Source organism: Puma concolor, chromosome B1 (genome assembly GCF_028749965.1).
Source record: "Puma concolor isolate L17-30 chromosome B1, mPumCon1.1.hap2, whole genome shotgun sequence".
NCBI classification, from domain to species: Eukaryota; Metazoa; Chordata; class Mammalia; order Carnivora; family Felidae; genus Puma; species Puma concolor.
The window spans coordinates 70,359,080-70,372,638 of NC_141670.1; the positions used below are offsets into that span (position 1 = coordinate 70,359,080).

At 38.1% G+C, this 13,559-nt stretch overlaps 1 protein-coding gene across 2 annotated transcripts in view; it reads left to right on the forward strand.

Moving 5' to 3' along the window:
• The window catches only part of GASK1B (golgi associated kinase 1B), a 48,593-nt gene that overhangs the window by 10,477 nt on the left and 24,557 nt on the right, over positions 1-13,559 (forward strand). For both annotated transcript variants that reach the window (XM_025922336.2, XM_086703991.1), the window contains exon 3: positions 7,999-8,213. In XM_025922336.2, coding sequence (XP_025778121.1) covers positions 7,999-8,213 — 215 coding nt within the window. The remainder of the gene's footprint in view (positions 1-7,998; positions 8,214-13,559) is intronic.

Here is a 13,559-nt window from a genome sequence, read left to right on the forward strand (position 1 = left end):
ATTTACTTTTGAGAGAGAGAGGGTGAGGGCAAGGGGCAGAGAAAGAGGGAGACAGAATCTGAAGCAGGCTCTGCGCTGACAGCAGAGACCCCAATGGGGGGCTCAAACTCATGAACCACAAGATCATGACCTGAGCTAAAGTTGGATGCTTAACTGACTGAGCCACCCAGGCACTGTTTAAGTACCTCTGTAAAGGCCTTATCTCCAGATACAATCACATTTTGAGGTACTGAGAGCTTCAACATATAAATTTGGAGGAACACAATTCAGTTCATAATAACTAGCAATCTAGACTTCTAGTTTGAATCCTGATTCTATACCAGTTGTGAATCAAGTGGCTGTGTGACCTGGGATAAATTAACTTAATCGCTGTGAGCCTTGTTTCTTCATTAGTATATTAAGGATGATGAGAGTGAAAATAATGATGAGGACAGTGCTTAGCTCATGAAGTTGTGCAAATGAAGTGAGTTGACATGTAAAAAAATATTTCTAAAAGTGCCTAACACATCATAAGGCTCAGTACATGTTACCTTTTATTTTCATCCAGGTTTAAAGCTGATTTAGCCCTTTGTGATGCATTTGCTTAGATTTTCTTAATTTGTTTATCTGGATTAATGTTTACTTGAACTAAGTAAACAGGCACCTAACATGGCCATTTAAAGAAAGTGCTTGGAGTTGACAGTGGATTGTAACGATATCTACCATCTGGGGAACACTGAACACTTTACATTTATTATGTCACTGAATTTCGCAATGGCCCCATGCGTCAGATATTATTAGACAGATTTTCTGTGGAAAAAAGTGAGGCTCCGAATATAACACATGTCCTCCAAAGGTCGAGAGGTCATGTGTAGTGGGGTTGGAAGAACCCCATAACCTTGTTCTTCATCACTGTACTATACTATCTCCCGTAAGCCCTTCATATCATGTGTTAGTCTCCAAGGTTGTAGCCTGGGGCTTTCCCAGTTAATCACACATTGGGATTGTAACCTGCTTTTTCCCACTGTCCCGCAGTCTGATTCCTGAATGTAGCCGTGATGCCTTAACTATTCCCCTTCTCATGACAGTGATCTGGGGTCAGGAGGAGAGAGGCCGGTGGGTCTTTCCACCACCCCCATTTTCATTATTCCAGTGACTCACAGGATTATGGAAACATGGAGTGACTATTGAGCACAAGCTGGATAGAACCTGGTCATGGAAATCTCTGCATATCCTCACCTCCGTTTCTCAGGTTTCTCTCTAATCTTTCTTAACTCATTTAGAGTGAGGACAATGAAATCACTGTTTACTGCAAGGGTATCACACCAACCAAACTTTGATTCTGAGACAATTGACTATTCCTTGGATCTTCAGAGCTATAGATAAAACTTGAGGGATTCTGAAAAATTCATTCATTCATTCACTAACATTTTTTGAATGCTTGCTTTCATGCAGACATCATGTCAAGAGATGGAGGTCCAAAAGTGATTAAGAAATATTCCCTGTTCTCACAGAGCTCTCTCAGCTTGGAGGGTAGCAACAGCTAAGCAGATGTATCATATAAAATGGGTATAATAAGACTGCAGTGGAGATATTTTTAGGAGAACTTGCAGGCATAGAGAGGGAAAATTTAGCCCAGAATGTGTGCATAGGGTGGTGGGTGGAGCATTGTAAAAACTTTCCAGAGAGCTAATGTCAGAACTGGATCTTAAGTCGCTGTGGGTGGAGTGAGAGATGGGGTGGGTGTTGGAAGGGTAGAGAGAATAGAGGTGTGGAAAACTTGTGAAGGCAGAGGTGCTTAGGAAACTGCAGAGTTCAGAAGGAGACTAGGGTTTGGGAGGGTTGTGGGTGGGGATGAAGTAAGATAAAGCTGTGGTCTGTGGAGAGTGGCTGGGTTTTATGTCATGTAAGGACATGGACTTTATCTTGCAGATAATGGGGAATCATTGAAGGGTTTGAAGAAGAGGAGTGATATGATGAGTTTTGCATTGTAGGAAGGTCACCCTGGGCAGGAATTCATGGCTCTTTTATCTACATTAATAAATACTACCTTATTATCTACATTATAAATTGCCCAGGACTGGGTCACCCTAATGTGACCAGGACTTTGTTCACAAAATATGATTGTTGGTGGAGCCTGGCTCCATCATAACCTGCCCCCCACCCCCCTCCCCCCCGCCGGAAGTCACATTTGATTTCTGTTTTCTAAATGGAATATCAAGATAGGAATTTTCTGGGAGTTTTCATTTATACAGTGGCAGTCCAGAGCAGACCTAGAAAGCAGAAGTTCCTGTCCATTAGTCTGTTCAGAACAGAGAAGGACACTTTGTTTTTAAAGCAGAACTGATGATTTAGATTATTTAAGTAGTTTGTGATGGAGGAAGTCACAAGACATTCTCCTTTCCTGCTTCCTCAGCTTCACACTTAGCTAACTCTTGAGGAAATACGGAGATTATTTTAACTCAGTCCAACCTAGAGAAAACAACTTATAAAGTGAAAAACAGTTATATAAGTAAATAAATACTTTTTTGGTTGTTTGAATAAGAGTGTTACAAATCACCCAGAAATCTGTTTCTGGTACAAGTCCCTGTAATCAGGATTTGGTTGGCTATAGAGAACCTATACATAGGTTTTATACCTATATATGTACCTATGCATAGGTTTTATGATTTAAAAAAAAAAAAGAGAGACAGAAGAATTCTGCCTTTCTTCTGCCTCTCTTTTTTTTAAATCATAAAAACCTAACCTAAGTTTGGTTCTTTTAAATATTTGACAGTGCTGTATTTTTCAGTATATCATTAGACTCTCACCCACCCCTGAGATAGATTTGGAAGGTACTCTTCTCAGACCTTGGGGAACTCGGTGCCTCAGTCAAGCTGACTGAAGGACCTGGCTCACATCCTGTGGAGACCAGTGATAAGTCAGGGATAGAATCAACATTTGTGATTTCCTTTTCTACCACACCTCGTATTCTCAGCTCCTTTTCAGCTAAATCTCTTCCCCTATTAATTGTGACATTTCAGCACACAGCTATTCTAGGGTATAGCCTTTCTTCATTTCTTAACTTTGCACTGAAAGCTCAGTCTTTATGTTAGTCCTTCACTCGTTCCCTTCAAACACTCATTCAACTGGCAGATATTTTTGTTTGGTTGTCATTTGTGTGCACACTTGTCTTTCTCCACTAAACTCTAAACTGTCTGAGGCCTGGGCCTTGCCTGACCTGGGGACCTTGCAAGTCCTCTGTGTTTGCTATGCCTCGCTGAATCCTTTCTGTCTGAAACCCATGAACTAATAGGTCTATTTGAGGACAATTGAGGGACCATTGTAAAAATTTGTGTTTTGAATAAGTAAATTAACAACATTTGAAACCCTGGGCAGAAGGACTCATCGAATCCTCCAAATTTCCTCCTTCCTCAAGGCTGTCCCAGAATCTTGTGTTCCTGTTTTATCCTCCCTCACATTCACTGACTTGTTCACATTGACCAACTCTAAGCCAAGAGATCTTACCTGCTTTTTCCCTTCAGCCTAATATTTTTAATTGCCAAAACCCTACTGGGATAAAAAAATTAGAGCAACCAGTACTTAAGGGATCATTAACAACTAGACACCTGCTACATCATCATTGGCATTACACCAGCACCAACAGTTGCTTTTAGCAATTAGAGATCCAAGACATTGAGGTTTGTCTTCAATGCGTTGTGGATAGTTGTGGTGGAATCTGGCAGAATTCATTTCCTATAACAAAGATGAGTCTCAAGTTTTGATTGGCCTTTGTTTTCTTTGATAGGTTTTGTAGTCATTTTTAATGATGGACTCTGAACCTGAATTGCTACTTCCCTTTTTGTCTTGTTCGCGGGGAGCCTTGGAGCAGTCTTGGAACTTGGCCCATATGGTAGAAAGGGTTTTTGATTTCAGAACTCAGGACATCTTTACTAATTTTTGCCCAGGGAGAAATGCAGACAGATACTCACAACTTGACCCAGCGTGCTTAGCATTCACCTTTAGTTCAACAAAACTAGGCAGTCAATGTTCCAAGTGGAGGGTATTTCATAAATCCAGGCAAAGGAGATTGTATATGGCACATTCTTGGTGAATTTTCATGTTCATCTTTTCAGAAGAATGTCTTCTTTGTCTTTCGAATAAAGAATGACTTGGGAGAACACCAGCAGTAGAGGAGATATTCAGATTTTGGGGAAAAAAATAAGTTTTCTGGCAAGTCTCATTTTTAAGGCAGCTGTATAACCTTTAATTCACACGAACACCCACATATCTTTGAAAACCTGCTTTCTCACCACTCTGACAGTTAAAATTTTATCTCTTCACTGTTAAGATTTCTCTAGAGAGTACAGTACTGCATCATTTTGACAAACCTGAATGTGAAGAGATGAATGTCCCTCATCTCTGAAACACTTCAGGGTAAGTTGCTTTAACCAGTTTACTGTTTTCAGAGGCTATTTTTCTGTCATCCCTTCAGATCTATCAAAGTTCATTTAATTCTTTTAACAGCCATATTTTATAAAAAGTGGAATTATTTTCACAGTAGTACTCATAGCCCTGAGATCTGGAGCCATACTGACTACTGTTATCTCAAGGGCCATATGCACAGAGACTCAGCAAGAAGACCAGTCTGTGGATGGGACCCACCCCACCCACGCTCAGCCTGAGAGGTACTACTCATCCTACTTTCTTCTTGCTTTCTAGAAATCCCCCTTGCCTGAGGTGCATGGATTTCCAGCAGAGCAGGATGGAATGTTTTTATGTTATAGTCAGTACTCAAAATATTTTGCTGAGGGGACGTGAATGGATGTGGAGAAAAACCCGGAATACTAATCGAAAATGAATTATTCCTATCAGCTTAAAGCTCCCTTTGGAAGATTGAGAACAGCTTTTAAAATAATAGTTTAGAAAATGTATCATTCAAATAATTCGATGTGCTAAAGTAGAGAAATGGTAAATGAAATACAGTATGCTCATAGACTAGATCAGGGGCTGATTCACTACAGCCTGTGGGCCAAAGCTGGCCCCTCACCTGTTTTGAATGCCCTGTGAGCTACAAATGCTTTCTCCAGTTTTAAATGGTTGAAAAAAATCAAAAGAATAATAACATTTCTATGACACTTGAAAATTCTATGAAATGCAAATTTCAATGTCAATAATAAAGTTTTATTGGAACACAGTCACACCCATCTGCTGATATATTGTTTTTGACTGCTTTTGTGCTATAGCAGAGTTGAACACTTGCTGGGGGAATAGTTGTGATGGAGACTGGATGGCTGTCAAAGCCTAAAATACTTTACTATCTACCTTTGACAGTTTGTTGACCACTGGGCTAGATTATTGTATGGCAGTTAAAGTGATGGTACTTAAAAATATTTAATTATAAGAGAAACTCTTGTGGTAAAATATTTAGTAAAACAATTGTGACACACTGTATATACAAGACAGTCCCAAATGTTTATTTTCTTTGCCTGTTTGCCTCTTTCTCCTGGTGGAAATGTAAACCCTAAGAAAATAAATAGAAATGGGCATTTATTTATTAATTTTCTTATTTGGAGTTTCTGGAACAATGCTTGGCATACAGTAGATACTCAAAAAACAAATAAAGGCAGCCGAAGACCGATGAACTGTGCAATTGTATAATGTATATGTGTAATAACGTGTAATAATAATAATAGTTACAGCAAAAGCTTTCTGGGATGTGCATATATGTTAGGCATCAGGTTGAGGACTTTAAATGCATCCTAAAAGCCAGTTTTAGAAGGCGTGTTATCGCCACCCCCCAACCCCCCTTTTTTTCAGAGGATAAAAGCAAGGCTTAGAGAGGTTGCTTAACTTGTCTAATGTTACAAAGCTAAGAAGTAATGTGACCAGAATTCAAAAGATCTGTTGGATTCCAGAGTCTAGGCTCTGATCATAAGCTATACTTCTTAAATTTCTAAAAACAATTTCCATTTTTTTAGGTGAAAAGAAAGGGATGGGGAAAATACCAGAGGTCAGTATATAAATAATATAACCAATTACTGGGACAGAAGATTATAGATGATTTTTGTTTTCTTAGCCTTACATTTTGATGTTTTCCCACATTTCCTGAAATGAGTAGATTTGCTTTTAATTGCTTTAAAAATAAGAAACAAATGTTTCTAAGGGAAAGGAAAAGAGCCCAGAAGGTTAACTGTTCCAATTGTTTATGTAGATCATTTCCGTGTTTCTCTGAGGGCCTCCTGTGACTTGCTGAGGAACCTGCTGGCCTGTCTCCTGTATTGATTTGTGTTGTTGAGCTTCAGTATTAGGTTTCAACTCCCTTTTGAGTACTTCCTAGCCCTCAGAATCTAAAGTGCTATCTGTGTAACTTTTATCTAAGGACACTGATGGCTAGAACTTCTTGGTGTTTATCTTTAGAAATCTAAAGTACGTGTGTCTTTGAAAGCTATGTTGTGTCTTCCACTCATATTTGATTACACTGGTCTCTACATGTCTCCCACTGCATGATGGACTGCTTTTATGTGAATTTTATTACTATGATTTTTTACATTGGTGCAGTATTTGGGGTACATTCATTTAAAATTATATTTATCTTCTATCTAAGAAGACAGTTGGGTCCCAGCAGCCCCCAAATCATTTAGGAAAGTCAAAGGAAATAAAAAGGGGAGATTGATGTTACAGATGAAGTTCCTTAGTTTGGATCTATGTTGTTTATTTATTTTTTTTTAAATTGTGTGTCAATGACTGTTACATAATTTCCAAAATATAAAGGACTTCTTACATACCCAGGTCTAAACTAAATTGCCAGGCTAAATGGAGGAAGACTTTTTTTTGAGCTAAACTGGAATGCAGGTTATCAGAATGATTAAGTGAATGCCACTAACATTACTGAGGTCACTGTAATAGCAAATTCAAGAGAGGTTGTAGAAGATGATGGTTTCCTGTAGTAAAGACCACACAGACATAGGAACTCTACAAGAAGGCAAACAAGCTAGATAGTAAAACAAATGTCTTTAACAAAAAGGAATACAGTTATAGATTGAGTATCTCTCAGGTTATGTGAAAGGGCTTTTAAAAATTCCTGTGATGTGTCTTAGACATTCCAGTCATAATTTCAGAGGCTTCTCTTGTCCAGGCCTGTTAAGAATGAGTTAAGTGGGCTTTTTTTAGCACTTTGTGACTTATTTATTTATTTTTTCCCAAGAGCATAATTCTTATTTTTAAGTGATAAGCAAAATCACTTAACATCATCTCTCAGTGACTTTACTTGGCAGAAACGGGGGCTTGAAAGCGATGTTATTGGTTTTAAGCTTGAAGTGTCATTTAATGGACCCTTCATGGTCTTTTCCATTTATGATGACTTCACTTAGGCTCATCATTCTTTATATAGTTTAGCAGTGGAATTTCTAAACTATCAAGAGTGAGACAAAAGCAATTAGGGTGACAGATTTTTTTGAAAACATCATCTATACAGATGCAGTTGAAGAAATGACATTTGCTTAAAAGCACTTTGTGAGGTTATGTGTGAATAAACGTCCATTATGAAGAGTGCTGTTTCCATCAGAAAAGAAAAAAATTTCCATCTTGCTCCTTTTTTGTGTCTTTGGAGAATATAGTGACTGATGTGAACCAAACAATTTCACTTTTAAATTTGCGACTTCTAAAAATTCTTTTTCTGTGGCCTCAGAAAATCAGACAGTTGTTATTACAAATAGCAGCTCCACTCAGACATTGAATAGACAATTATAAATGCCTGGCTTCTTTCCTTTTTCGTGGTAGCTGGCTTTTAGATGTGGAGTAAAACCACATTAACCAGAGGACGTTGTTATTGGTGATTAGTGGCTTATTGCTGGGCCACATCTATAAAGCGTCCTGTTTCAAAAAGCTTTCCTTTCATTGTCCAGCAAGGACCATGAAATATCATCTACTCAAACTCCTGCATTTGGTAGGTGAGAGATTAAAGCTATGAGTGACTGTCTGAAGGCACATACTGAGTTAATATCATGCTAAAGTATGTTTGTTTTTTGGATTCTGTAGATGGCCGCCCCTGTCCTGTCATTCTCTGGGACTCATCTTTATCTCCAACAAGTAATGAGACTCACTCTTCTGTTAAGCTCACCTGGGGAACTTACCAACAGTCATTGAAACAGAAGTGCTGGCAGAATGGCCGAGTACCCAAACCTGAATGGGGTTGTACTGAAATACATCATCATGAGTGGTCTAAGCTGGCACTCTTTGATTTTTTGTTACAGGTAAGTTTATCAAATCACATTAGTGGTTATCTAAGACTGACACTGAGTTATAGAAGTCTGACACTAAGGAATTTTCTGTACCTTGAGTTTTTGTGAAGCCAGAGTTTAAGTTCTACAATGCTATATTTGGCAAGTATAATACCACATTACAAAATTTTGTGTTCTTTTGGGAAATATTCAGAAATGTCCCTCAGCTCTTTTATTAGTTTCCGAAGGAGTAATTTTTCAGTTCTTCAGTTCTGCAATAATCATAGAACTGATTTGTTGAGGAAACCCATGAAAAGCTCTTCAAGGTGAATGGTCTTCTCGTATTTGTGAGGTGGATAAACTGATGTTTGATGAGGCCAAGGAACTCATCCAAGTTCTTACAACTATTAAAACCTGGAGGCTGGAACTGGGTTTCCCTGGGATCTGTTGATGGTAAAAATTTGTCTTCTTTCCACACTGAAGTTCCATCATTCCACATTGTGTTTCATTGGTCCCTTGGCCATGTAGCTTATGGCCACCATTTCTCTTGTGTTCTTTCCAGTAGTTTTTTGCAAATATTTAATTAAGATTGGGTATTGTAGAGTAATAAATATTGGCCATCTACATAACTTAATGACTCAGAATCCTACAGGTTTCTTATAACTTATCTCCTTTTGATAAGGATCTCAATACTCTTGATCCCTTCATTCTGATTACTGCTTTTCCCTTCCTCCATTTTAGAAAAACTGATTGGCTGCTGTTGTTGCATTGTTAAGTAGTATTTTGTGGAAATTTAGGTCTGTCTTAGGACATTTTCAAAACATTCTCCTTTTGTTTTTAATTTTTTTTACTTAAAAATTTTTTTAAATTTTTCTTTATTTTTGAGAGAGAAACATAATGCAAGTGGGGGAGGGCCAGAGAGAGAGGGAGACACAGAATCCAAAGCAGGTGCCGGGCTCTAAGCTGTCAGCACAGAGCCCACTGTAGGGCTTGAACCTATGAACCATGAGATCGTGACCTGAGTCAAAGTCAGATGCTTAACGGACTGAGCAAAGCAGGTGCCCCTCTCCTTTTGTTAATTCTGTGTGTGTGTGTGTGTGTGTGTGTGTGTGTGTGTGTGTGTGTGTATGTGTGTGTGAAGGAACTAGAAGGGTTAAAATTGTAAGAAGGAAACCAGTTTAGTGCAGAGTCACAGTCTAAGGCATAGGAACTTTCAAGAGGAGGATGATATATGTTGTCAGTTCTGCAAAGCCATCAGTGAGAACTGACCTAGAGAGCAGGCCATTTGGCAAGGAGGCAGTCAAGAGTCACCAAAAACTGTTATTGAGTCCAGCTATGAGGCTCAGACTGGTTTTAAGCATTGTATATATGTATCATTATTCCATTTAATTAACATACTGACTCTGTGAGATAGGCATCTTTTCTCCATTTTATAGCTGAGTAAAAGGAAACTGAAGCATAAAGAGGTTATTATCAAGAACTGTGGAAAATCTGAGATCTTACCTTTCTTGAAAGCTAACAAATTAGCCAGCCACCTGTTCATAGATGCTAGCAGGTGACAAAAGATTCCTGGGTCAGAGACAGACAAATGACTTCATTACTCATGGTAGAGAAAGTGGCATGAGCTTCATGTTCCTTTGCCCCTCAAGTCCCATTGGGTTGATACAGGGTGGCCCTGGTGAATGCTGCATAGAGTGGGTTTGGGTCACTACAGAGAAACCCTAAGCTTAGGAAACCCAAATCTTATAGAGGCTGCTAGCAAACCTGCCCAACCTTTCCCTGGAAGGAGACATTATCTTGGTCAGCAGACAAATCAAATCTGCTTTCCACATCAGAGGGAGATGCTCTTTATATCTTCCAAGGCTATCTGCTATACTAACATCTTTGAAGAGACAGTGCAGAGCAAAATCTGATGTCAGATTGCATAAGGTTGCAATGGAGAATTGTTTCTCAACAGTTACCTAAAACTTGTTTGGTATTACATAGCTAGTAAGTTCCCAAAGATTGGGGTCAGCAGGTTTGGCTACATTCCATATTTTTTAACCATTACTGTGTGACAACTACCAGGTTATCCTTAGGTTAATGAAGGGAGTTGATGTGATAAAATGTATTAGCAATAAAATGAAGAATGAGTGAAGATTTCTAGGGCTAAGTAGGTAAAGATATTTACCATGAGGCCAAGTGTTTGGGAAGTGGTCAATATAGATGTTGAAGCTCCTGAGGGTGATGACTAGGGGCAGGATGGAGAGGAAATTCATGAGCTTGGAAGTGAAGTCTATGAGAAAGAAATGACTTTGAGGTTTGTAACTGAGTCACATTAAGAGCTAACTTACACTGAATAAAGGGCAAACCCTTTAGAAGTTGTCTCTAGTGACATTTGTTTTAATTCTGGAATCTTCAACTAAATCTCAACCTACCTTCTGTTTTTGTCATTCTCCTTTCTCCTGAGGGAAACAACAACTATGGTTCAACCAATAATAATGTATTTATGCAATTCCTACCGTGCATTATACTGTAGAAATTGACACAGGGTAGCAAACTAGTAAAGATGGTTTATTCCTCCATCCTTATCCCTGTTTTTTTTTTTTTTTAAATCACTTAGGAAAGAATAGTGTATGAAATAAAGATAGATACCTATAAGAATGGCTGGATAAAATAACATAAAATTTCTTACTGCTATAAGGTTAGCAAGGGAGAGCATTTTGCCATAAAATAGTAAAGAGGGAAGAGTCTCACTAAGATTTCAGGCTGTAAATGATAAAGAGGATAGACACAAATGTGAGGAAGAATATGGGGTTGGTAATGTTCATAGGATATTTAGGGCATCCTAAATGTACCATTTGTCTGAAACAGCGTCATTTAGGGAAGTAGTGATACTCCCTGCCTATAAGAGATATCATAGATCACGGAGGAAGAGAGCTTTTTTTTCACAAAAGGTGTGTTCACATTGTCACACTCTCTTCATTACCTTGACTGAGTGAGAATAAATTCCAACTGAGCCATGGTCTCCTGAGTGTGTCAGCAGCTTCTATCATCATGTCCATTGTCTGTGGTCTTTAGGATGAATCTAGGCACATCACTAGTATAAGTTTTCAACAAAGATAAGTATTTTAAGTTCTTAAACTATTAATAATCTAACTATTATATAACACTTTCTATGTGCTTGGTACTGTTCTAAGCATTCTATACTAAGCACTGAGATATTAACTTATTTAATCCTCATAACAATTCTATGAAGTAGATATTATTATTATTATTATTATTATTATTATTATTATTCATATTTTAGAATTGAGAAAATTAAGACAAAGAGAAAGTAAGTAATTTGGCTAGAGTCACATCTCTGGGATCCAATAGAATTTGGAGTCCAACTCATGAGTTCTGGCTTAAGAGACAAACTTCTAAGCAATGCTTTCTTCCATTCATTTTATAGGACAATGGCACTATTATCTTCCAATTTCCCAAGCCAAGATTTGGGAGTCATTTATATGCCTCGTGATACTTATCCTCACGTGCATACAGTGACCAAATCCTTGGTATCTACCCAATCCATCTTCTTTTAGGTATGGCTTATGCTCCTATCTTAGTTCAGGCTTTGCCAGTTATTACCTGGATGATTCCCTCCAGTACACTCAAACTGTGTGAGGCAAGATCACATTTGGCTTGAGATATTGGGCATCAGGCTGCTGCTACCTCTGCAGAAACTGATTCTATTGGCAGGTCAGTTCTATTTGTAGTCTATCTACTTTCTCCACTGCCTGGGGGAGGTGGTAAGGGTGTCTTTCACATTCTTGATAATCCATGAGGCTGTGATCTCTGCAAAACTTTACTGGAACCTGTTCAAGTCATGACACCAAGATTGGACTTTCCAATTTTGGCTCGGCTAAAGTACTGAATCTGAAAGTCAGAAGTTAATTCGATTGTTCAGAGTTAATTTGGTTAGTATCTAAAAGAGTATATCAAATTATGCATATGAGGATGTCATCTGTGAGAATAGACTTACTTTTTTTTTTTTATTCATCCAATATTTAGTTACTTCCCAAAGTGCAACAGACAAAAGGCTAATTTCCTATAGGTGCTGTAGCATTTTATTATTTTACCAGTAAGGTGTGAGAGTGTCTATTTCCCTCTGTGTTGCCAACCTTGGGAAGTGGAAAACTGATTAATATTTTTAGTGATTTAATGGAGGGTAACAAGATCTTGTTTACATTTTTATTTCTTTCATTATAAGTGAGATTAAGAATATCATATTTTTTTTTTTTTAATTTTTTTTTTCAACGTTTATTTATTTTTGGGACAGAGAGAGACAGAGCATGAACGGGCGAGGGGCAGAGAGAGAGGGAGACACAGAATCGGAAACAGGCTCCAGGCTCTGAGCCATCAGCCCAGAGCCCGACGCGGGGCTCGAACTCACAGACCGTAAGATCGTGACCTGGTTGAAGTCGGACGCTTAACCGACTGCGCCACCCAGGCGCCCCAAGAATATCATATTTTTAAATATTAATTATTTACAGTTCATTTTTTTGTGAGTTGTCTGTTTAAATTATTGCCCTTTTCATTACATTCCATAGCTTTTCCTTATTGATTTGTAAAGACGTTTTGTATATCACGAAAATTAACCTTTATCAAGCTTGTATGTCTCAGATAATTTTTTTACTTTGTTGTTTTTCATTTGACTTTTCTCATAGTAGATATTACTCCAGAGAAATTTTACATTTTCATATAATATTATATCTTTAAAAATATCTTTTTATGTTTATTTTTGAGAGAGAGAGAAAGAGAGAGACAGAGTGTGAGCAGGAGAAGGGCAGATAGGGAGGAAGACACAGAATCCGAAGCAGGCTCCAGGCTCTGAACTCTGAGCTGTCAGCATAGAGCCAAACACAGGGCTTGAATCCATGAACTGCGAGATCATGACCTAAGCCAAAGTCCAACACTTAACCGACTGAGCCACCTAGGTACTCCTGATAATATTATATCTTAATTTATCTTTTTACTTCCTGTATTTAGCATTATACAGTGTTTACAGAGAGTTGTTTGTTGAAAATGTTTGCTAAAAATAAAAAAAAGGAAAATGTTTGCTGAACAAATAAATGAATAAATGGACATACATAGGCCATTTTTCATGAGTACTATAATAATTATCTTTACTACAACAATCCTTCTCATCAATTACACTGCAGTGTTTACCTTAAAGTCAAATATATGCCTCATTTATTTGGTGGCTGGGAATGTGTTGGGAGTGCATTGGATGGATTTTGTTAACAATCTTAGGAAAGTTCTGCCTGAAGCAAATGAAAATCACTTGTTCTAGGATGCTACAGCAAGGCAAGAGAGTACAGAACCCAGTTGTTAATTTTCTGTACACAACATTCTTAT